At 39.6% G+C, this 25,120-nt stretch overlaps 2 protein-coding genes across 2 annotated transcripts; both read right to left on the minus strand.

Annotated features, from left to right (window-relative positions):
• Positions 1-2,427: 2,427 nt before the first annotated feature.
• On the minus strand, positions 2,428-3,606 carry LOC140264938 (uncharacterized). Its single transcript, XM_072360844.1, has one exon. The coding sequence runs from the start codon at positions 3,604-3,606 to the stop codon at positions 2,428-2,430; it is 1,179 nt and encodes a 392-aa protein (XP_072216945.1).
• Positions 3,607-7,250: 3,644 nt separating this feature from the next.
• LOC140264939 (uncharacterized) lies at positions 7,251-9,132 on the minus strand. The gene is given in 3 exon segments (XM_072360846.1): positions 7,251-7,987; positions 7,990-8,583; positions 8,910-9,132. Coding segments are annotated over 3 exon segments (1,554 nt in total).
• Between the last annotated feature and the right edge of the window lie 15,988 nt (positions 9,133-25,120).

Below are 25,120 nucleotides of genomic sequence, written 5' to 3' on the forward strand. Positions count from 1 at the left end.
ATCCATATTCGTGTGAAAATTTTCAAACTTTTGACGGAAATTGATATTTCGGGTGGAGATGTCTCTATTCTGTAGAGGAAAACAGGTATTCTGGATACAAATTGCCATATTCTGCTGGAAAGCATCATTTTGTAGAGAAAACGTCTTCTTTCAGGGATGAAGACCAGCATTTTGGGGAATAAAATGCTGATTTGTGGGATGAAAAGCATTATTTTGGAAAGAAAATTCCATTTATTGCAATGATAAGGAGTGATAACCTTCTTATTTCTGGGATAAGTATTGTTATTCTGGTGAAAAATGGTCTAAATTTTGTCAGAAATTGATATTTCGGGTGGAAATGCCCTACTTTTGTACAGGCAAACAGGCATGGTGGAATTAATGCGTCATATTCTCCCAGAAAGCATCGTTTTGTAGAGGAAGTTATCTTCTATTGTGGTTAAAAACCAGAATTTTGGGGAGAAAATGCTATTTTTAGGGATGAAAAGCATTATTTTGGAAAGAAAATTCCATTTACTGCAAGGATAAGGAGTGATACTTAGGAGAGAACTTCTTATTTCTGGGATAAGTATTGTTATTCTGGTGAAAAATTGCCTAAATGTAGACAGAAATTGATATTTCGGGTGGAAATCTCCTTGTTTTGTAGAGGAAAGCAGGTATTCTGGAAGCAATGCTTGATAACTGAGCTAGAAAGCTTCATTTTGTAGAGAAAATGTCATCTTTTGGGATAAAAACCAGCACTTTGGGGAGGAAATGATGTTTTTAAGGTTGAGAAGCATTATTTTGGAAAGAAAATCCTACTTTTGCGAAGATAAAGAGTGATACTTAAGAAAGAACTTCTGATTTCTGGGGTCACTATTGATAGTCTTGTGAAAATTTTCCAAATTTTGACAGAGACTGATATTTAGGGTGGAAATGTCCTTAATTTGTAAAGGAAAAGAAGTATTCTGGCAACAGTGTGTCATATCATACTAAAAAGCAGCATTCTGTAGATAGAATGACCTCTTATAGGGATGAAAATCAGTATTTGGAGAAAAAATGCTATATTTAGGGAGGAATGGCATCATTTTGGAAAGAAAGCTATATTGATTGCAAGGATAAGGAATGATACTTCAGAGAGAACTTCTTATTTCTGGCATAGGTATCGATAGTAGTGTGAAAATTCTCGAAATGTTGACAGAAATGGATATTTCGGGTGGAAATGTCCTTATTTTGTAGAGGAAAGCAGGAATTCTGGAAACAATGTGGCATATTCCGATGGAAAGCATCATTTTCTAGAGAAAATGTCTTCTTTTGGGGATGAAATCCAGAATTTGGGGGTGAAAATGCTGTCTTGAGTGATGAAAAGCATTATTTTGGAAAGAGAATAGTATTCTTGAAAAGATAAAGAATGATTCTTAAGAGAGAACTTCTAATCTCCGCGATAAGTATTGGTATTAATGTGAAAATGTTTTAATTTTAACAGAAACTGCCAATTAGTTTAGAAATGTCCTTAATTTCGAGAGTAAAACAGGTATTCCGGAAACAGTATGACATATTCTGATAGAAAACAAGATTTTATAGGGAAAGTGTCTTCATGAGGGGATGAAATCCAGTATTTTTGGGATGACATGCTATATCCAAGTATTAAAAATAATTCTTTTGTAAAAATAATAATATTTTTGCAAAGAGAAAGATCGATACTTATGAGAGAACTTCTTATTTCTGGCATAGGTATCGATAGTAGTGTGAAAATTTTCTAAATGTTGACAGAAATGGATATTTCGAGTGGAAATGTCCTTATTTTGTAGAGGAAAGCAGGAATTCTGGAAACAATGTGGCCTACTCCGATGGAAAGCATCATTTTCTAGAGAAAATGTCTTCTTTCAGGGATGAAAACCAGCATTTTTGGGAATAAAATGCTATTGTTAGGGTGAAAAGCATTATTTTGGAAAGAAAATCATACTTTTGCCAAGATAAAGAGTGATACTTAAGACAGACCTTGTAATTTGTGGGGAAGTTTTGATATTTCTGTGAAACTATTCTAAATGTTGACAGAAATGGAAATTTCGGTGTAATATTGAATTGTCCCGTGTTCATTCCTGACTGTTCGCGGCTGGGCCAGATGCCAAGACAGTAGCAAGCGAGCACATGGCAAAATGGCAATTTATTCAAGTTTACACACCCTTATATAACCTTGGCACAGAGCCTTCTGGGTATGACCTTGGCACAGTGCCTTCTGGGTATAACCTTGGCACCGAGCCTTCTAGGTAATAGGCGTGGCTTATCACGCCCACATGATTGCGTCATGCATATTCATTAGGGAGGTGGAACCTTACCCGTAACAGCCCGAGTCCCCGCTATTCGCCTAATACACTACATTTTCCCCCTCCCTATGATAAAGTGACTTTACCCGTAACAACCCGATCGCTTTTTGTTCTTCATTCTTCATTAGAGTCTCTCATACATCCGTTCTTGCTCGCGTTTCTCTTCGAAGATTCCCGTCACCATCCGTCTGATGCATCCTTGGAGGCACTGGATGATGCACGGTATACAAATCATCAGTGCGAGAAACATAATGAGCCCTATCACTAGCACCTTTAGTAATTGCTTAATCCAAGGTCCAATTCCTCCAAATGTACTATTCAGCCAATCCCCAAATGGATCGTCCTGGATGCCAATCTTCTTGGTATGATCTTGCAACCAAGCTAACTGCTTATGCATCGATTCACTATGATCACTCAGGTTAAAACAACACATCCCTTCAACATCTTGACAACCATGCCCTTGGGCAAGAAGCAAGAAATCTATTGCTGCCCTGTTCTGAAGTACAGCATGTCTAATGCTCTCCACATCCATAAGCAAATTTGAAAGTAGCTTGGAGGTAACATTAGCCTGTTTAACAGTCCAACAGGCCAATCTCTCAATTTCTTTTAAAGCATGTGCAGCAGCCACCCCGGGAGCAAGGAAAGAGGCAAAGACCCTAGCAGTAGGTCCCCACAACCTTACATTATCCCCACAGTCAGGCTCCAGAGCATGTATACTCCTTTTTGCTCGTGAATGATTAAACGCCTTATAGATCTCAAAAACACTTGGGGATAAGATGGACAATTTCCCTAAATAACAAGGACCTCCCACTGGGTTCTTAGGAATCCCTTGCCAGGCACGATCCCCACAAATAAGAAATATCCCTGGTGGTAAGGCTTTTGCTGTGTCATTGTTCCAAAGTTCTCCCATGAATGAGTGTGATGATTTGGGGATAGGGAAAACACAACAACCCTTGTTGAAACTCATATCTTGACAGTCTACCTTTCGGATAGACCCATCCGTCCTGCTAATATTAACAATCCCACCTATTGGAACGCTTAAAGGGCAGTCTCCAGAGGGATAAGGCAGTGACCCGTTAGGGTAAGACCCACAATACGCTCCATCAATATCAAAGGTCTCCTCATCACGGGGATATACAAGGGTATATGAGACAGATCGATTAGTTTTTGGGTCCCAGTAGGGGCCTTCTGGCCCAAGAAGTTGCTGCCTAGTCAGAGTTAACCTTCTCATTGAGCCAAAAATCATACACCCAGGGGACAACCATTTTGAGCTACTCTTGTCCCAAGTATCATTTTGTACCATTTGCGAGCCAAGCAAATCCAATTGCTGAGGCTCCTCAGGAAGGGTGATGTTTAACCTGCAAATAGTACAAGCCATTTTCTTTCCAAGATAGTATAGGGAATCATTTCCTAACCACCTCCAAGATCTTTCTAGTTTATCGCAGAACTGCGAACAACCATTCTTTTCCCCCAGGTAACCCTTAAATGCAGAGTCATCCCATTCTGGGACCCCTATAAGGCATGTCTGAAAGGGTGAGGTAGCTGACTGTAATGCGAGACAAAACTCTGAAGTCCCTGTCTGATTAGCCCATGTAACCCAAAGGTTTCCTGGCTGTTTAAGCAAGTGAATGCCCCCCACTGGTGACCACAATAAACACAGGAGGTATATAGATGTAAACATAGTAATTCTCGTAGGCCGCAAAGATTCTTCGTCAGGTGATTCACGTCCCTTCTTCTTCTTCAGCATCCACAGGAGCGTCTTCCTGGGCATCTTTTGTTCTAGGTACTCCGGTCTCTCCAGGCATCCAATCGGCAAGTCCTATAAAGAAACACTCGGCTCTTGCTACTTCCTTAGCCTTCTTGTTTTGTTTAGCCAATTCTGGTTTAATTCGACGCGAGGGTACCCATTGAATATCCCCAGTCTCATTGCTCTTTACTGCTGCAAACCCCCTGCCCCACACTAATACAGTCCATCCTGATTCCCAGGACCCACTGTCACCTTTGACTTTTACCGGTGGGCCCTCCTGCAGGACCCTTGGTTGCCAATGTTTCTGGGTAGGGGTTCTCATGCTTTCTCCTCGCTCAAAATGATTCAGAGCGTATAATACACGGGCTAAAATTTCACCCTGTTGTCCTACTGGGATTCTACCTGAGTACCCTTCCCCCTCCCCAAGCACACGAATCTTCTCTTTGAGGAGGCGGTTGGCTCTTTCCACAATAGCCTGGCCCTGGCTATTCCCTGGGATGCCTGTTGTATGCGTTATGTTCCAGCGAGCCAGCCACTCCTTGGTTGACCGTGATATAAAGCAAGACCCATTATCTGTCTTAATGTGGCGTGGCATTCCCATAGCAGCAATAGCTGTAGCCCAGTGATGTTGAGCCGCCGTCGAGTTAGCACGGCTATGTTGTGTGGCTACAATAACAGATGACGCAGTGTCAATTGTAACTGCTAGCCATTGGCGAGGGGCCATTCGTGGCTCTAGCGTGAAGTCCGTCTGCCAGATTTCTAACGGGGCAAGACCACGCGGGTTAACTCCAGCCCCCAGGGCTGGTGCAGTGTTACAGTGCGGACAAGTCTGGATGACCTCTCTTGCTGAGGTGATCGGAATAGAGCAAGCTCGAGCCAACGCTCTGGCTCCCAGATGTAGAGCATCGTGAAGCTCCCGCGCTTCTCGAAGAGTAAGAATCTGACCTCCAGCCACCTTATCAGCTACATCATTGCCCGCAGTAAAGAAACCCGGCACATCAGAATGACTCCGGACATGGAGGATAGCTACAGGGGTTGTCCGAAGAGCTAGAGCATCCTCTAATAAGGTCGCTGCCCTAGTACTTGGCAATCCCTCTTTACCCATTCGTAATAGCAGCCTTGCCACGAAGGCAGAGTCTGTGACAATGTTACAGGAAACTGAGGGCAACAGACCCAGGGCCACGGCAACGGCCCTAGCCTCTAGCATCTGAACGCTTAGGGTAGGATCAGAGATAATCTTGCGGTCCCATGACCCGTCGGAGGTCTGCCAGACCACCACCCCTTGTCCCGTACTAGAGGAGGCATCAGTAAACAAAGTTGGACCCTCAACAGGAGTGTCTAGTACCCGCACCCGCAAAGAAATCTGAAGGGGTCGGGCCAAGTCAAAAATAGGCAGAGAGTCCGAATAACAAAACTTCCCTGAGAAATCATGCACAGCTAGAGAAACTTCATCAGGTAGAGGTTGAACAGTCCGAAAAATAGAAGGCAGATATATAACGTCTAAATCTTTACCAAAAGCTCTAACCGCAGCGAGACGCGCCTTTCGCAATAAGATTGAAAATTGCTCCAACCATGGAGTAAATGCTCTCGTCGGCTGTGCTGAGAACAACCAAAACAGTGGGCGGGCCTTAGAATTAAGTGTATTCCCAATAACTGCAGCGGACCCATTCTGACATCTAGTAGCGGCAACCTCCAGCAGATGGTCTGGTTGCCATCTGGAGAGAGCATTGCTGGCGCTAGCAGATAGAATTTCTCTCCAGGCTTCCTTCATTTCAGGTGTCCACTCCCTAGGCTCCTGAGGATCAGATCCTTTCAATTGATCATAAAAGGGCTTCATGAGTCTGGGGGGAATACCTATGGCATTCCTTACCCACTGTAAAGCTCCCACAAGTTTCTGCACATCCCATAGGGTTGTAATACAGGGCTCGATCTCTAATCCTTCAGGAAGAACCGTGGAGGGACCAATCTTATGTCCCAAGAATTCAATACCTGGTTCCCTCTGTATTTTTTCTTGGGAGATGACAAAGCCAGCAGAAGTCAAAGTACTCATAATCCGAGAGGCTAGGCCCTCCAACAAACTCTGATCAGGCGCTGCAAGTAACAAATCGTCCATATAATGAGCAATCTGACAGCCCGGTGTTGCCTGCCTAACAGGCTCAATGACCCTGCTCACAACAAGCTGGCAAATAGTAGGTGAGCAGACCATCCCCTGAGGCAAAACTTTCCACTGATATCTCCGGACTGGCTCCAAGTTATTTACCACCGGGACCGTAAACGCAAAAGCTTCCCGGTCCTGCTCAGCGAGAGGGATAGAAAAGAAACAATCTTTAAGATCGATGACCATCAGAGGCCATCCTTGAGGTATTGCCGATAATAAAGGTCCTCCCTGCTGGACAGCACCAAAGGGAACAATCTGTGTATTAACCGCCCTAAGGTCATGTAACAGGCGGAAGGCACCTGAAGCCTTGCGGATAACAAAAACAGGCGTATTCCAATTACTAAGTGAGGGTTCAATATGGCCTGCTGTCAGTTCCCGTGACACAAGCTGTTTGAGCGCTGCTAATTTCTCAAAGGGAAGAGGCCACTGATCCACCCATACAGGAGAGGCATCAGCCTTCCAGCAAAGTGGGATTGCATGCTGCAGCGCTAAATGATGGACAGTGGCCCTTAGCATAAATTTGTCACCTCGGAACCGAACGAATTTGTCAACTGGAAACCAAACACTGGCAACACATCTCTTCCTATGATGGAACCTGTCACAGGAGCAATGGTGGGGGTGATGAATGCACGCCTTTCAATCGTGCCGTCCCTTCCTAACAATGCCAATTCAACTGGGAACCGCGATTTACTGGTGGGGACTTCTGCACCTCCCACTCCCGTGATGATATTGCTTTGCCAGGTCCTCGGCCACTTTCGCGGCCAATCAGAATCCGCTATAACAGTAACATCAGCCCCTGAATCAAGTAAAGCAGTAAAAAAGGTCGAGTTGGGGTCGAACACATGAGCCTCAGGGTCAATAGACATCATGAATCGGCCAATGGGGCGGTGAAAGAGATCTTCAGTTATGGCCACAAGGGGGCAGTGGGGTTCTGTTGTCCCGCAAAGGCCCCCTGAACCGGGAGATGTTGCCCAGGGAACTGATGTGGGAAGGTCCCCTGGGCACCAGAGACCCTCCCCACCCGTTTCCCCGAAGCATGTTATTAGCTTCCGGCACTGGCGTGCCTCATGACCCCCAGTACCACAGAACTGACACCTCTTCCCCGATGTATCCTTTTTTGGGCATTGCGCTTTAAATGCCCCTTCTGTCCACATTTAAAGCATGGACCCTTTCCTGTGGGTGGCTCTGATTGGGCCACTGCCGCCGCGGCAGATTTGACTACTGAGTTCACAGACACGGCCATATCCTTAACAGCCGTGACAAGACTATCTGTTGGCAATGGGGAACTTTTCTGATGATCTAAAACATACTTAATAATTTCTCCAGGGGTCCTAAGTTCACCTGGTGCAGCCCTAATAATCTGCTGGACGTCTGGCAATGATTTTTGCTTAAGGCAGTCAGTGACCACCAGAGACTGAACGTCTTTAGGCAAGTCCGATCCCTCAACAGCGCGAAGCAATCGATTCGTGAAGTCAGAGAAAGATTCTGTTGGACCCTGTTGGACATCTGCCCATGGATACACGGGCTCTGCAACTTTAGCCACCGCTTTCATCGCTTGTAGGGCGGCAGTTGTGAGCGCAGCCACTTCCCCTGCGACTAACTCCAATGCTTGGAAGTCTGGGCTGCCCACCATCTCATCCTCCAAACCCTGCAGGCGATCAAGAGTGGTTCGGTTGACCCCCCGATTACATGGATGGGCAGGATCGCGTCTTGCTGACGCCACGACAACTTTAAGCTGTCTAACCCATTCATCCTGCCATACAGTGAGTTGCATGGGTCAAAAACAACCCGCATCAAGTTATCAATATCATAAGGTAACAGGCCAGGGGCCATAAGCAATTCAATGGTTGACATTACAACTGGGGACCTTAATCCTAACTCTTTGACTAATTTTGACAGACGGGAAATTGCTCTGCAGTCCAAAGGCTTCCAAGAAGAGACCCCGTTCCTAATCACCAGAGGGAGAGCAAGAGTAGGCGTGTCTGGATTTGCAGCTTGAATGTAATCTCTAGCCTTTGCCCAATCAGTGAATGTGGGCTGGCCCCACTGCGTAGAGGCAGCCTCTTCCTTATCAGAGGAATGACTGGAATCTGGTAGAACCTGATTAGCCGCTGCAGATGCTGCGGCCCATCCTTGATACCATTGGAATGTGGCAGCAGGGCAATGTCCTGCCCCCTTCCTTTGTTCGCCTTTTTGTCCACCCTCCCCCACCACCGCTTGTAGGGAAGGATACAGCGTGTTTGCCGGGTAGGGGGGGGGCGATTGGTGTAGACCTTGCTCAACAGGTTGAGCAACTTCGACTTGCGAATCCTCTTGAGAAGAGGGGATGCAGGGTGGGGCAGATGGACCCAGCGCTGTCTGCTCTGCAGCCGAGCCTGTTGAAAGAGCAGAACTCCCCCCCCCGGAAAGAGCAGAACTCCCCCCCCCGGAAAGAGCAGGATTCTCCCCCCAGAGAGGGCAAAACTCCCCCCCCCAGAAAAAGCAGGATTCTCCCCCCCAGAAAGAGCAGGATTCCCCCCCCCGGAGAGAGCAGGATTCCCCCCCCCGGAGAGAGCAGGATTCCCCCCCCCGGAGAGAGCAGGATTCCCCCCCCCGGAGAGGACAGAACTCCCCCCCCCAGGCTCTAATCCCAGGAGCGATTTTGCCCGATCGTTAGTGAGTTTCTCATCACAGGCCGCCTTAAGGGCCCCCAAAACCAAACCCCAGGTCTTAAACTCTGAGGCTTTCTGCGTGACAAGAATGCGCTGTGTCAACACAGAAGTAATCCCATCCCAAGTAGCAGGATCGTAAATATCTGAGGGGACCGCCAGCGGCCCCTCCTTCTCTAGTAAGGAAAGGAGAGCAAACAGCTCCTTCCTAGAAGGAGCCTGTTTGTGAGGGAGAGATTTACAGGAAGAAAAGAGTACCTTAATCACGGCTTCCATGGCACCACTAACCCGCGGTCAGTATCTGGCGCAAATGTCCCAACAACGAAGGATAACGGCCGATTTTCCTTCGACCGGGCTTCTGTCTACTCCGCGACGAAAAAATTGTCACTACCGTAGCAGGAACAAGCCGAATAAACAGCCCCAGTCAGGACACACGGAGGGGTCACCAATTGTAATAGTGAATTGTCCCGTGTTCATTCCTGACTGTTCGCGGCTGGGCCAGATGCCAAGACAGTAGCAAGCGAGCACATGGCAAAATGGCAATTTATTCAAGTTTACACACCCTTATATAACCTTGGCACAGAGCCTTCTGGGTATGACCTTGGCACAGTGCCTTCTGGGTATAACCTTGGCACCGAGCCTTCTAGGTAATAGGCGTGGCTTATCACGCCCACATGATTGCGTCATGCATATTCATTAGGGAGGTGGAACCTTACCCGTAACAGCCCGAGTCCCCGCTATTCGCCTAATACACTACATTTCGGGTGGGAATGTCCTGGTTTAGTAGAGGAAAACAGGAATTCTGGAAACAATGGGTCATATGATGCTAGAAAGCATCATTTTGTAGAGAAAATGTCTTCCTTTGGAGATGAAAGCCAGAAATTTGGGGAGAAAAAGCTATATGCAGGCATTAAAAAGCATTATTTTGGAAAGATAATATTTTTGCCAAGATAAAGAATGATACTTAAGAGGGAACTTCTGATTTCTGGGATAAGTATCCATATTCGTGTGAAAATTTTCAAACTTTTGACGGAAATTGATATTTCGGGTGGAGATGTCTCTATTCTGTAGAGGAAAACAGGTATTCTGGATACAAAGTGCCATATTCTGCTAGAAAGCATCATTTTGTAGAGAAAACGTCTTCTTTCAGGGATGAAGACCAGCATTTTGGGAATAAAATGCTGATTTGTGGGATGAAAAGCATTATTTTGGAAAGAAAATTCCATTTATTGCAATGATAAGGAGTGATAACCTTCTTATTTCTGGATAAGTATTGTTATTCTGGTGAAAAATGGTCTAAATTTTGTCAGAAATTGATATTTCGGGTGGAAATGCCCTACTTTTGTACAGGCAAACAGGCATGGTGGAATTAATGCGTCATATTCTCCCAGAAAGCATCGTTTTGTAGAGGAAGTTATCTTCTATTGTGGTTAAAAACCAGAATTTTGGGGAGAAAATGCTATTTTTAGGGATGAAAAGCATTATTTTGGAAAGAAAATTCCATTTACTGCAAGGATAAGGAGTGATACTTAGGAGAGAACTTCTTATTTCTGGGATAAGTATTGTTATTCTGGTGAAAAATTGCCTAAATGTAGACAGAAATTGATATTTCGGGTGGAAATCTCCTTGTTTTGTAGAGGAAAGCAGGTATTCTGGAAGCAATGCTTGATAACTGAGCTAGAAAGCTTCATTTTGTAGAGAAAATGTCATCTTTCTTTCCAAAATAATGCTTTTCACCCTAACAATAGCATTTTATTCCCAAAAATGCTGGTTTTCATCCCTGAAAGAAGACATTTTCTCTAGAAAATGATGCTTTCCATCGGAGTAGGCCACATTGTTTCCAGAATTCCTGCTTTCCTCTACAAAATAAGGACATTTCCACTCGAAATATCCATTTCTGTCAACATTTAGAAAATTTTCACACTACTATCGATACCTATGCCAGAAATAAGAAGTTCTCTCATAAGTATCGATCTTTCTCTTTGCAAAAATATTATTATTTTTACAAAAGAATTATTTTTAATACTTGGATATAGCATGTCATCCCAAAAATACTGGATTTCATCCCCTCATGAAGACACTTTCCCTATAAAATCTTGTTTTCTATCAGAATATGTCATACTGTTTCCGGAATACCTGTTTTACTCTAGAAATTAAGGACATTTCTAAACTAATTGGCAGTTTCTGTTAAAATTAAAACATTTGCACATTAATATCAATACTTATCGCGGAGATTAGAAGTTCTCTCTTAAGAATCATTCTTTATCTTTTCAAGAATACTATTCTCTTTCCAAAATAATGCTTTTCATCACTCAAGACAGCATTTAAACCCCCATATTCTGGATTTCATCCCCAAAAGAAGACATTTTCTCTAGAAAATGATGCTTTCCATCGGAGAAAATTTTGAAAATTTTCATGACATGCTATATTCAAGTATTAAAAATAATTTTTTGTAAAAATAATAATATTTTTGCAAAGAGAAAGAACGATGCTTATGAGAGCTTCTTATTTCTGGGGTAAGTATCCATATCCGCGTGAAAATGCGAAAGTGAGAAACACCACCGCCGCGGGAGATAGCAGCCGGCCGAAGTCGCTCTTTATCGGCTACCGACTTGGCCGCGACCGCTCTTTTCTCGGAGAAGCGGCAACAACCGCGGTCCGTGATTCGAGCGTCTCTGCTGCAGCCGAGTAGTGCGACTTCGGCCGGCACCTGTCTCGAGGGAGAAGCGTATCCCGCAGCCAAGAATAGAGCGAACTGAACATCAAGTCGTGTTCTCTCCGAATGAGCAACTCCCAGCTCTATTGAGCACGCCCGTCAGATAAGTAAGAAGAACTCGTTTCTTTCCACTTCGACTGAGAAACTAGTTGTGTAGCAATGGAAAAAGAGGAAAGAAACGAAATCTGTCCAAACGGAAGAATAACCGCTTGGAACAGTGCTAGGAGTTGTGCTTTCAGCGAGAAAGGAAGCTGAGGACAAAGTGTCCCTTTCCGGGCTGCGTGAGGAACCCCCCGCGTCGGAAGAAAGCAGCCGGCCGAAGTCGCTCTTTATCGGCTACCGACTTGGCCGCGACCGCTCTTTTCTCGGAGAAGCGGCAACAACCGCGGTCCGTGATTCGAGCGTCTCTGCTGCAGCCGAGTAGTGCGACTTCGGCCGGCACCTCTCTCGAGGGAGAAGCGTATCCCCGCAGCCAAGAATAGAGCGAACTGAACATCAAGTCGTGTTCTCTCCGAATGAGCAACTCCCAGCTCTATTGAGCACGCCCGTCAGATAAGTAAGAAGAACTCGTTTCTTTCCACTTCGACTGAGAAACTAGTTGTGTAGCAATGGAAAAGAGGAAAGAAACGAAATCTGTCCAAACGGAAGAATAACCGCTTGGAACAGTGCTAGGAGTTGTGCTTTCAGCGAGAAAGGAAGCTGAGGACAAAGTGTTCCTTTCCGGGCTGCCGTGAGGAACCCCCCCGCGTCGGAAGAAAGCAGCCGGCCGAAGTCGCTCTTTATCGGCTACCGACTTGGCCGCGACCGCTCTTTTCTCGGAGAAGCGGCAACAACCGAGGTCCGTGATTCGAGCGTCTCTGCTGCAGCCGAGTAGTGCGACTTCGGCCGGTACCTTTCTTTTGAGTGAGAAGCATATAGGTTGTCGAGTTAAAATTATGCAACAGAACGATGAAGGAAATATTAAGAGGAAAACGAGACTTTATAAGAAAGGAATGAAAGTAGAATATAACTGAGTTAGAAAATTGTTTTGTAATGATAAGAAATGATAGCTTTTTTGAAAAGAAGAGAAAGAAAAGAAAAAAGAAGATTATATGAGGAGTATCTTCATTAGGGAATGAAATCTAGTATTTCTGGAATGACATGCTGTATCCAAGTTTTGCAAAGAGAAAAAACGATACTTATGAGAGAACTTCTTATTTCTGGGGTAAGTATCCATATTCGCGTGAAAATTTTCCAAATTTTGACGGAAATTGATAATTCGCGTGGAGATGTCTGAATTCTGTAGAGGAAAACGGGTATTCTGGAAACAAGGTGCAATATTCCGCTAGAAAGCATCATTTTGTAGAGAAAACGTCTTCTTTCAGGGATGAAGACCAGCATTTTGGGGAATAAAATGCTATTGTTATGGTAAAAAGCATTATTTTGGAATGAAAATCATAATTTTGCCAAGATAAAGAGTGATACTTAAGACAGACCTTGTAATTTGTGGGGAAGTTTTGATATTTCTGTGAAACTATTCTAAATGTTGACAGAAATGGAAATTTCGGGTTGGAATGTCCTGGTTTAGTAGAGGAAAACAGGAATTCTAGAAACAATGGGTCATATGATGCTAGAAAGCATCATTTTGTAGAGAAAATGTCTTCCTTTGGAGATGAAAGCCAGAAATTTGGGGAGAAAAAGCTATATGCAGGCATTAAAAAGCATTATTTTGGAAAGATAATATTTTTGCCAAGATAAAGAATGATACTTAAGAGAGAACTTCTGATTTCTGGGATAAGTATCCATATTCGTGTGAAAATTCTGTAGAGGAAAACAGGTATTCTGGATACAAAGTGCCATATTCTGCTAGAAAGCATCATTTTGTAGAGAAAACGTCTTCTTTCATGGATGAAGACCAGCATTTTGGGGAATAAAATGCTGATTTGTGGGATGAAAAGCATTATTTTGGAAAGAAAATTCCATTTATTGCAATGATAAGGAGTGATAACCTTCTTATTTCTGGGATAAGTATTGTTATTCTGGTGAAAAATGGTCTAAATTTTGTCAGAAATTGATATTTTGGGTGGAAATGCCCTACTTTTGTACAGGCAAACAGGCATGGTGGAATTAATGCGTCATATTCTCCCAGAAAGCATCGTTTTGTAGAGGAAGTTATCTTCTATTGTGGTTAAAAACCAGAATTTTGGGGAGAAAATGCTATTTTTAGGGATGAAAAGCATTATTTTGGAAAGAAAATTCCATTTATTGCAAGGATAAGGAGTGATACTTAGGAGAGAACTTCTTATTTCTGGGATAAGTATTGTTATTCTGGTGAAAAATTGCCTAAATGTAGACAGAAATTGATATTTCGGGTGGAAATCTCCTTGTTTTGTAGAGGAAAGCAGGTATTCTGGAAGCAATGCTTGATAACTGAGCTAGAAAGCTTCATTTTGTTGAGAAAATGTCATCTTTTGGGATAAAAACCAGCACTTTGGGGAGGAAATGATGTTTTTAAGGTTGAGAAGCATTATTTTGGAAAGAAAAACCTACTTTTGCGAAGATAAAGAGTGATACTTAAGAAAGAACTTCTGATTTCTGGGGTCACTATTGATAGTCTTGTGAAAATTTTCCAAATTTTGACAGAGACTGATATTTAGGGTGGAAATGTCCTTAATTTGTAAAGGAAAAGAAGTATTCTGGCAACAGTGTGTCATATCATACTAAAAAGCAGCATTCTGTAGATAGAATGACCTCTTATAGGGATGAAATTTCAGATATTTGGAGAAAAAATGCTATATTTAGGGAGGAATGGCATCATTTTGGAAAGAAAGCTATATTGATTGCAAGGATAAGGAGTGATACTTCAGAGAGAACTTCTTATTTCTGGCATAAGTATCGATAGTATTGTGAAAATTTTCTAAATGTTGACAGAAATGGATAATTCGGGTGGAAATGTCCTTATTTTGTAGAGGAAAGCAGGAATTCTGGAAACAATGTGGCCTACTCCGATGGAAAGCATCATTTTCTAGAGAAAATGTCTTCTTTTGGGGATGAAATCCAGAATTTGGGGGTGAAAATGCTGTCTTGAGTGATGAAAAGCATTATTTTGGAAGGATAATATTTTTGCCAAGATAAAGAATGATTCTTAAGAGAGAACTTCTAATCTCCGCGATAAGTATTGGTATTAATGTGAAAATGTTTTAATTTTAACAGAAACTGCCAATTAGTTTAGAAATGTCCTTAATTTCTAGAGTAAAACAGGTATTCCGGAAACAGTATGACATATTCTGATAGAAAACAAGTATTTATAGGGAAAGTGTCTTCATGAGGGGATGAAATCCAGTATTTCTGGGATGACATGCTATATCCAAGTATTAAAAATAATTCTTTTGTAAAAATAATAATATTGTTGCAAAGAGAAAGATCGATACTTATGAGAGAACTTCTTATTTCTGGGGTAAGTATCCATATTCGCGTGAAAATTTTCTAAATGTTGACAGAAATGGATATTTCGAGTGGAAATGTCCTTATTTTGTAGAGGAAAGCAGGAATTCTGGAAACAATGTGGCCTACTCCGATGGAAAGCATCATTTTCTAGAGAAAATGTCTTCTTTCAGGGATGAAAACCAGCATTTTTGGGAATAAAATGCTATTGTTAGGGTGAAAAGCATTATTTTGGAAAGAAAATCATACTTTTGCCAAGATAAAGAGTGATACTTAAGACAGACCTTGTAATTTGTGGGGAAGTTTTGATATTTCTGTGAAACTATTCTAAATGTTGACAGAAATGGAAATTTCGGGTGGGAATGTCCTGGTTTAGTAGAGGAAAACAGGAATTCTGGAAACAATGGGTCATATGATGCTAGAAAGCATCATTTTGTAGAGAAAATGTCTTCCTTTGGAGATGAAAGCCAGAAATTTGGGGAGAAAAAGCTATATGCAGGCATTAAAAAGCATTATTTTGGAAAGATAATATTTTTGCCAAGATAAAGAATGATACTTAAGAGAGAACTTCTGATTTCTGGGATAAGTATCCATATTCGTGTGAAAATTTTCAAACTTTTGACGGAAATTGATATTTCGGGTGGAGATGTCTCTATTCTGTAGAGGAAAACAGGTATTCTGGATACAAAGTGCCATATTCTGCTAGAAAGCATCATTTTGTAGAGAAAACGTCTTCTTTCAGGGATGAAGACCAGCATTTTGGGGAATAAAATGCTGATTTGTGGGATGAAAAGCATTATTTTGGAAAGAAAATTCCATTTATTGCAATGATAAGGAGTGATAACCTTCTTATTTCTGGATAAGTATTGTTATTCTGGTGAAAAATGGTCTAAATTTTGTCAGAAATTGATATTTCGGGTGGAAATGCCCTACTTTTGTACAGGCAAACAGGCATGCGGGAATTAATGCGTCATATTCTCCCAGAAAGCATCGTTTTGTAGAGGAAGTTATCTTCTATTGTGGTTAAAAACCAGAATTTTGGGGAGAAAATGCTATTTTTAGGGATGAAAAGCATTATTTTGGAAAGAAAATTCCATTTATTGCAAGGATAAGGAGTGATACTTAGGAGAGAACTTCTTATTTCTGGGATAAGTATTGTTATTCTGGTGAAAAATTGCCTAAATGTTGTCAGAAATTGATATTTCGGGTGGAAATCTCCTTGTTTTGTAGAGGAAAGCAGGTATTCTGGAAGCAATGCTTGATAACTGAGCTAGAAAGCTTCATTTTGTAGAGAAAATGTCATCTTTTGGGGATAAAAACCAGCACTTTGGGGAGGAAATGATGTTTTTAAGGTTGAGAAGCATTATTTTGGAAAGAAAATCCTACTTTTGCGAAGATAAAGAGTGATACTTAAGAAAGAACTTCTGATTTCTGGGGTCACTATTGATAGTCTTGTGAAAATTTTCCAAATTTTGACAGAGACTGATATTTAGGGTGGAAATGTCCTTAATTTGTAAAGGAAAAGAAGTATTCTGGCAACAGTGTGTCATATCATACTAAAAAGCAGCATTCTGTAGATAGAATGACCTCTTATAGGGATGAAAATCAGTATTTGGAGAAAAAATGCTATATTTAGGGAGGAATGGCATCATTTTGGAAAGAAAGCTATATTGATTGCAAGGATAAGGAGTGATACTTCAGAGAGAACTTCTTATTTCTGGCATAAGTATCGATAGTATTGTGAAAATTTTCTAAATGTTGACAGAAATGGATAATTCGGGTGGAAATGTCCTTATTTTGTAGAGGAAAGCAGGAATTCTGGAAACAATGTGGCCTACTCCGATGGAAAGCATCATTTTCTAGAGAAAATGTCTTCTTTTGGGGATGAAATCCAGAATTTGGGGGTGAAAATGCTGTCTTGAGTGATGAAAAGCATTATTTTGGAAAGATAATATTTTTGCCAAGATAAAGAATGATTCTTAAGAGAGAACTTCTAATCTCCGCGATAAGTATTGGTATTAATGTGAAAATGTTTTAATTTTAACAGAAACTGCCAATTAGTTTAGAAATGTCCTTAATTTCTAGAGTAAAACAGGTATTCCGGAAACAGTATGACATATTCTGATAGAAAACAAGTATTTTATAGGGAAAGTGTCTTCATGAGGGGATGAAATCCAGTATTTCTGGGATGACATGCTATATCCAAGTATTAAAAATAATTCTTTTGTAAAAATAATAATATTTTTGCAAAGAGAAAGATCGATACTTATGAGAGAACTTCTTATTTCTGGGGTAAGTATCCATATTCGCGTGAAAATTTTCTAAATGTTGACAGAAATGGATATTTCGAGTGGAAATGTCCTTATTTTGTAGAGGAAAGCAGGAATTCTGGAAACAATGTGGCCTACTCCGATGGAAAGCATCATTTTCTAGAGAAAATGTCTTCTTTCAGGGATGAAAACCAGCATTTTTGGGAATAAAATGCTATTGTTAGGGTGAAAAGCATTATTTTGGAAAGAAAATCATACTTTTGCCAAGATAAAGAGTGATACTTAAGACAGACCTTGTAATTTGTGGGGAAGTTTTGATATTTCTGTGAAACTATTCTAAATGTTGACAGAAATGGAAATTTCGGGTGGGAATGTCCTGGTTCAGTAGAGGAAAACAGGAATTCTGGAAACAATGGGTCATATGATGCTAGAAAGCATCATTTTGTAGAGAAAATGTCTTCCTTTGGAGATGAAAGCCAGAAATTTGGGGAGAAAAAGCTATATGCAGGCATTAAAAAGCATTATTTTGGAAAGATAATATTTTTGCCAGATAAAGAATGATACTTAAGAGAGAACTTCTGATTTCTGGGATAAGTATCCATATTCGTGTGAAAATTTTCAAACTTTTGACGGAAATTGATATTTCGGGTGGAGATGTCTCTATTCTGTAGAGGAAAACAGGTATTCTGGATACAAAGTGCCATATTCTGCTAGAAAGCATCATTTTGTAGAGAAAACGTCTTCTTTCAGGGATGAAGACCAGCATTTTGGGGAATAAAATGCTGATTTGTGGGATGAAAAGCATTATTTTGGAAAGAAAATTCCATTTATTGCAATGATAAGGAGTGATAACCTTCTTATTTCTGGGATAAGTATTGTTATTCTGGTGAAAAATGGTCTAAATTTTGTCAGAAATTGATATTTCGGGTGGAAATGCCCTACTTTTGTACAGGCAAACAGGCATGGTGGAATTAATGCGTCATATTCTCCCAGAAAGCATCGTTTTGTAGAGGAAGTTATCTTCTATTGTGGTTAAAAACCAGAATTTTGGGGAGAAAATGCTATTTTTAGGGATGAAAAGCATTATTTTGGAAAGAAAATTCCATTTATTGCAAGGATAAGGAGTGATACTTAGGAGAGAACTTCTTATTTCTGGGATAAGTATTGTTATTCTGGTGAAAAATTGCCTAAATGTAGACAGAAATTGATATTTCGGGTGGAAATCTCCTTGTTTTGTAGAGGAAAGCAGGTATTCTGGAAGCAATGCTTGATAACTGAGCTAGAAAGCTTCATTTTGTAGAGAAAATGTCATCTTTTGGGATAAAAACCAGCACTTTGGGGAGGAAATGATGTTTTTAAGGTTGAGAAGCATTATTTTGGAAAGAAAATCCTACTTTTGCGAAGATAAAGAGTGATACTTAAGAAAGAACTTCTGATTTCTGGGGTCACTATTGATAGTCTTGTGAAAATTTTCCAAATTTTGACAGAGACTGATATTTAGGGTGGAAATGTCCTTAATTTGTAAAGGAAAAGAAGTATTCTGGCAACAGTGTGTCATATCATACTAAAAAGCAGCATTCTGTAGATAGAATGACCTCTTATAGGGATGAAAATCAGTATTTGGAGAAAAAATGCTATATTTAGGGAGGAATGGCATCATTTTGGAAAGAAAGCTATATTGATTGCAAGGATAAGGAGTGATACTTCAGAGAGAACTTCTTATTTCTGGCATAGGTATCGATAGTAGTGTGAAAATTTTCTAAATGTTGACAGAAATGGATATTTTGGGTGGAAATGTCTTTATTTTGTAGAGGAAAGCAGGAATTCTGGAAACAATGTGGCCTACTCCGATGGAAAGCATCATTTTCTAGAGAAAATGTCTTCTTTCAGGGATGAAAACCAGCATTTTTGGGAATAAAATGCTATTGTTAGGGTGAAAAGCATTATTTTGGAAAGAAAATCATACTTTTGCCAAGATAAAGAGTGATACTTAAGACAGACCTTGTAATTTGTGGGGAAGTTTTGATATTTCTGTGAAACTATTCTAAATGTTGACAGAAATGGAAATTTCGGGTGGGAATGTCCTGGTTTAGTAGAGGAAAACAGGAATTCTGGAAACAATGGGTCATATGATGCTAGAAAGCATCATTTTGTAGAGAAAATGTCCTCCTTTGGAGATGAAAGACAGAAATTTGGGGAGAAAAAGCTATATACAGGCATTAAAAAGCATTATTTTGGAAAGATAATATTTTTGACAAGATAAAGAATGATACTTAAGAGAGAACTTCTGATTTCTGGGATAAGTATCCATATTCGTGTGAAAATTTTCAAACTTTTGACGGAAATTGATATTTCGGGTGGAGATGTCTCTATTCTGTAGAGGAAAACAGGTATTCTGGATACAAAGTGCCATATTCTGCTAGAAAGCATCATTTTGTAGAGAAAACGTCTTCTTTCAGGGATGAAGACCAGCATTTTGGGGAATAAAATGCTGATTTGTGGGATGAAAAGCATTATTTTGGAAAGAAAATTCCATTTATTGCAATGATAAGGAGTGATAACCTTCTTATTTCTGGGATAAGTATTGTTATTCTGGTGAAAAATGGTCTAAATTTTGTCAGAAATTGATATTTCGGGTGGAAATGCCCTACTTTTGTACAGGCAAACAGGCATGGTGGAATTAATGCGTCATATTCTCCCAGAAAGCATCGTTTTGTAGAGGAAGTTATCTTCTATTGTGGTTAAAAACCAGAATTTTGGGGAGAAAATGCTATTTTTAGGGATGAAAAGCATTATTTTGGAAAGAAAATTCCATTTATTGCAAGGATAAGGAGTGATACTTAGGAGAGAACTTCTTATTTCTGGGATAAGTATTGCTATTCTGGTGAAAAATTGCCTAAATGTTGTCAGAAATTGATATTTCGGGTGGAAATCTCCTTGTTTTGTAGAGGAAAGCAGGTATTCTGGAAGCAATGCTTGATAACTGAGCTAGAAAGCTTCATTTTGTAAAGAAAATGTCATCTTTTGGGATAAAAACCAGCACTTTGGGGAGGAAATGATGTTTTTAAGGTTGAGAAGCATTATTTTGGAAAGAAAATCCTACTTTTGCGAAGATAAAGAGTGATACTTAAGAAAGAACTTCTGATTTCTGGGGTCACTATTGATAGTCTTGTGAAAATTTTCCAAATTTTGACAGAGACTGATATTTAGGGTGGAAATGTCCTTAATTTGTAAAGGAAAAGAAGTATTCTGGCAACAGTGTGTCATATCATACTAAAAAGCAGCATTCTCTAGATAGAATGACCTCTTATAGGGATGAAAATCAGTATTTGGAGAAAAAATGCTATATTTAGGGAGGAATGGCATCATTTTGGAAAGAAAGCTATATTGATTGCAAGGATAAGGAGTGATACTTCAGAGAGAACTTCTTATTTCTGGCATAGGTATCGATAGTAGTGTGAAAATTTTCTAAATGTTGACAGAAATGGATATTTTGGGTGGAAATGTCTTTATTTTGTAGAGGAAAGCAGGAATTCTGGAAACAATGTGGCCTACTCCGATGGAAAGCATCATTTTCTAGAGAAAATGTCTTCTTTCAGGGATGAAAACCAGCATTTTTGGGAATAAAATGCTATTGTTAGGGTGAAAAGCATTATTTTGGAAAGAAAATCATACTTTTGCCAAGATAAAGAGTGATACTTAAGACAGACCTTGTAATTTGTGGGGAAGTTTTGATATTTCTGTGAAACTATTCTAAATGTTGACAGAAATGGAAATTTCGGGTGGGAATGTCCTGGTTTAGTAGAGGAAAACAGGAATTCTGGAAACAATGGGTCATATGATGCTAGAAAGCATCATTTTGTAGAGAAAATGTCCTCCTTTGGAGATGAAAGCCAGAAATTTGGGGAGAAAAAGCTATATGCAGGCATTAAAAAGCATTATTTTGGAAAGATAATATTTTTGACAAGATAAAGAATGATACTTAAGAGAGAACTTCTGATTTCTGGGATAAGTATCCATATTCGTGTGAAAATTTTCAAACTTTTGACGGAAATTGATATTTCGGGTGGAGATGTCTCTATTCTGTAGAGGAAAACAGGTATTCTGGATACAAAGTGCCATATTCTGCTAGAAAGCATCATTTTGTAGAGAAAACGTCTTCTTTCAGGGATGAAGACCAGCATTTTGGGGAATAAAATGCTGATTTGTGGGATGAAAAGCATTATTTTGGAAAGAAAATTCCATTTATTGCAATGATAAGGAGTGATAACCTTCTTATTTCTGGGATAAGTATTGTTATTCTGGTGAAAAATGGTCTAAATTTTGTCAGAAATTGATATTTCGGGTGGAAATGCCCTACTTTTGTACAGGCAAACAGGCATGGTGGAATTAATGCGTCATATTCTCCCAGAAAGCATCGTTTTGTAGAGGAAGTTATCTTCTATTGTGGTTAAAAACCAGAATTTTGGGGAGAAAATGCTATTTTTAGGGATGAAAAGCATTATTTTGGAAAGAAAATTCCATTTATTGCAAGGATAAGGAGTGATACTTAGGAGAGAACTTCTTATTTCTGGGATAAGTATTGCTATTCTGGTGAAAAATTGCCTAAATGTTGTCAGAAATTGATATTTCGGGTGGAAATCTCCTTGTTTTGTAGAGGAAAGCAGGTATTCTGGAAGCAATGCTTGATAACTGAGCTAGAAAGCTTCATTTTGTAGAGAAAATGTCATCTTTTGGGATAAAAACCAGCACTTTGGGGAGGAAATGATGTTTTTAAGGTTGAGAAGCATTATTTTGGAAAGAAAATCCTACTTTTGCGAAGATAAAGAGTGATACTTAAGAAAGAACTTCTGATTTCTGGGGTCACTATTGATAGTCTTGTGAAAATTTTCCAAATTTTGACAGAGACTGATATTTAGGGTGGAAATGTCCTTAATTTGTAAAGGAAAAGAAGTATTCTGGCAACAGTGTGTCATATCATACTAAAAAGCAGCATTCTGTAGATAGAATGACCTCTTATAGGGATGAAAATCAGTATTTGGAGAAAAAATGCTATATTTAGGGAGGAATGGCATCATTTTGGAAAGAAAGCTATATTGATTGCAAGGATAAGGAATGATACTTCAGAGAGAACTTCTTATTTCTGGCATAGGTATCGATAGTAGTGTGAAAATCCTCGAAATGTTGACAGAAATGGATAATTCGGGTGGAAATGTCCTTATTTTGTAGAGGAAAGCAGGAATTCTGGAAACAATGTGGCATATTCCGATGGAAAGCATCATTTTCTAGAGAAAATGTCTTCTTTTGGGATGAAATCCAGAATTTGGGGGTGAAAATGCTGTCTTGAGTGATGAAAAGCATTATTTTGGAAAGAGAATAGTATTCTTGAAAAGATAAAGAATGATTCTTAAGAGAGAACTTCTAATCTCCGCGATAAGTATTGGTATTAATGTGAAAATGTTTTAATTTTAACAGAAACTGCCAATTAGTTTAGAAATGTCCTTAATTTCTAGAGTAAAACAGGTATTCCGGAAACAGTATGACATATTCTGATAGAAAACAAGATTTTATAGGGAAAGTGTCTTCATGAGGGGATGAAATCCAGTATTTTTGGGATGACATGCTATATCCAAGTATTAAAAATCATTTTTTTGTAAAAATAATAATATTTTTGCAAAGAGAAAGATCGATACTTATGAGAGAACTTCTTATTTCTGGGGTAAGTATCCATATTCGCGTGAAAATTTTCCAAATTTTCATGGAAATTGATATTTCGCGTGGAAATGTCCTTATTTTGTAGAGGAAAGCAGGAATTCTGGAAACAATGTGGCCTACTCCGATGGAAAGCATCATGCATCATTTTCTAGAGAAAATGTCTTCTTTCAGGGATGAAAACCAGCATTTTTGGGAATAAAATGCTATTGTTAGGGTGAAAAGCATTATTTTGGAAAGAAAATCATACTTTTGCCAAGATAAAGAGTGATACTTAAGACAGACCTTGTAATTTGTGGGGAAGTTTTGATATTTCTGTGAAACTATTCTAAATGTTGACAGAAATGGAAATTTCGGGTGGGAATGTCCTGGTTTAGTAGAGGAAAACAGGAATTCTGGAAACAATGGGTCATATGATGCTAGAAAGCATCATTTTGTAGAGAAAATGTCTTCCTTTGGAGATGAAAGCCAGAAATTTGGGGAGAAAAAGCTATATGCAGGCATTAAAAAGCATTATTTTGGAAAGATAATATTTTTGCCAAGATAAAGAATGATACTTAAGAGAGAACTTCTGATTTCTGGGATAAGTATCCATATTCGTGTGAAAATTTTCAAACTTGTGACGGAAATTGATATTTCGGGTGGAGATGTCTCTATTCTGTAGAGGAAAACAGGTATTCTGGATACAAAGTGCCATATTCTGCTAGAAAGCATCATTTTGTAGAGAAAACGTCTTCTTTCAGGGATGAAGACCAGCATTTTGGGGAATAAAATGCTGATTTGTGGGATGAAAAGCATTATTTTGGAAAGAAAATTCCATTTATTGCAATGATAAGGAGTGATAACCTTCTTATTTCTGGGATAAGTATTGTTATTCTGGTGAAAAATGGTCTAAATTTTGTCAGAAATTGATATTTCGGGTGGAAATGCCCTACTTTGGTACAGGCAAACAGGCATGGTGGAATTAATGCGTCATATTCTCCCAGAAAGCATCGTTTTGTAGAGGAAGTTATCTTCTATTGTGGTTAAAAACCAGAATTTTGGGGAGAAAATGCTATTTTTAGGGATGAAAAGCATTATTTTGGAAAGAAAATTCCATTTATTGCAAGGATAAGGAGTGATACTTAGGAGAGAACTTCTTATTTCTGGGATAAGTATTGTTATTCTGGTGAAAAATTGCCTAAATGTAGACAGAACTTGATATTTCGGGTGGAAATCTCCTTGTTTTGTAGAGGAAAGCAGGTATTCTGGAAGCAATGCTTGATAACTGAGCTAGAAAGCTTCATTTTGTAGAGAAAATGTCATCTTTCTTTCCAAAATAATGCTTTTCACCCTAACAATAGCATTTTATTCCCAAAAATGCTGGTTTTCATCCCTGAAAGAAGACATTTTCTCTAGAAAATGATGCTTTCCATCGGAGTAGGCCACATTGTTTCCAGAATTCCTTCTTTCCTCTACAAAATAAGGACATTTCCACTCGAAATATCCATTTCTGTCAACATTTAGAAAATTTTCACGCGAATATGGATACTTACCCCAGAAATAAGAAGTTCTCTCATAAGTATCGATCTTTCTCTTTGCAAAAATATTATTATTTTTACAAAAGAATTATTTTTAATACTTGGATATAGCATGTCATCCCAAAAATACTGGATTTCATCCCCTCATGAAGTCACTTTCCCTATAAAATCTTGTTTTCTATCAGAATATGTCATACTGTTTCCGGAATACCTGTTTTACTCTAGAAATTAAGGACATTTCTAAACTAATTGGCAGTTTCTGTTAAAATTAAAACATTTTCACATTAATACCAATACTTATCGCGGAGATTAGAAGTTCTCTCTTAAGAATCATTCTTTATCTTTTCAAGAATACTATTCTCTTTCCAAAATAATGCTTTTCATCACTCAAGACAGCATTTTCACCCCCAAATTCTGGATTTCATCCCCAAAAGAAGACATTTTCTCTAGAAAATGATGCTTTCCATCGGAATATGCCACATTGTTTCCAGAATTCCTGCTTTCCTCTACAAAATAAGGACATTTCCACCCGAATTATCCATTTCTGTCAACATTTGGAGGATTTTCACACTACTATCGATACCTATGCCAGAAATAAGAAGTTCTCTCTGAAGTATCATTCC

The sequence above is a fragment of the Excalfactoria chinensis genome, unplaced genomic scaffold (genome assembly GCF_039878825.1).
Source record: "Excalfactoria chinensis isolate bCotChi1 unplaced genomic scaffold, bCotChi1.hap2 Scaffold_357, whole genome shotgun sequence".
Taxonomy (NCBI): Eukaryota; Metazoa; Chordata; class Aves; order Galliformes; family Phasianidae; genus Excalfactoria; species Excalfactoria chinensis.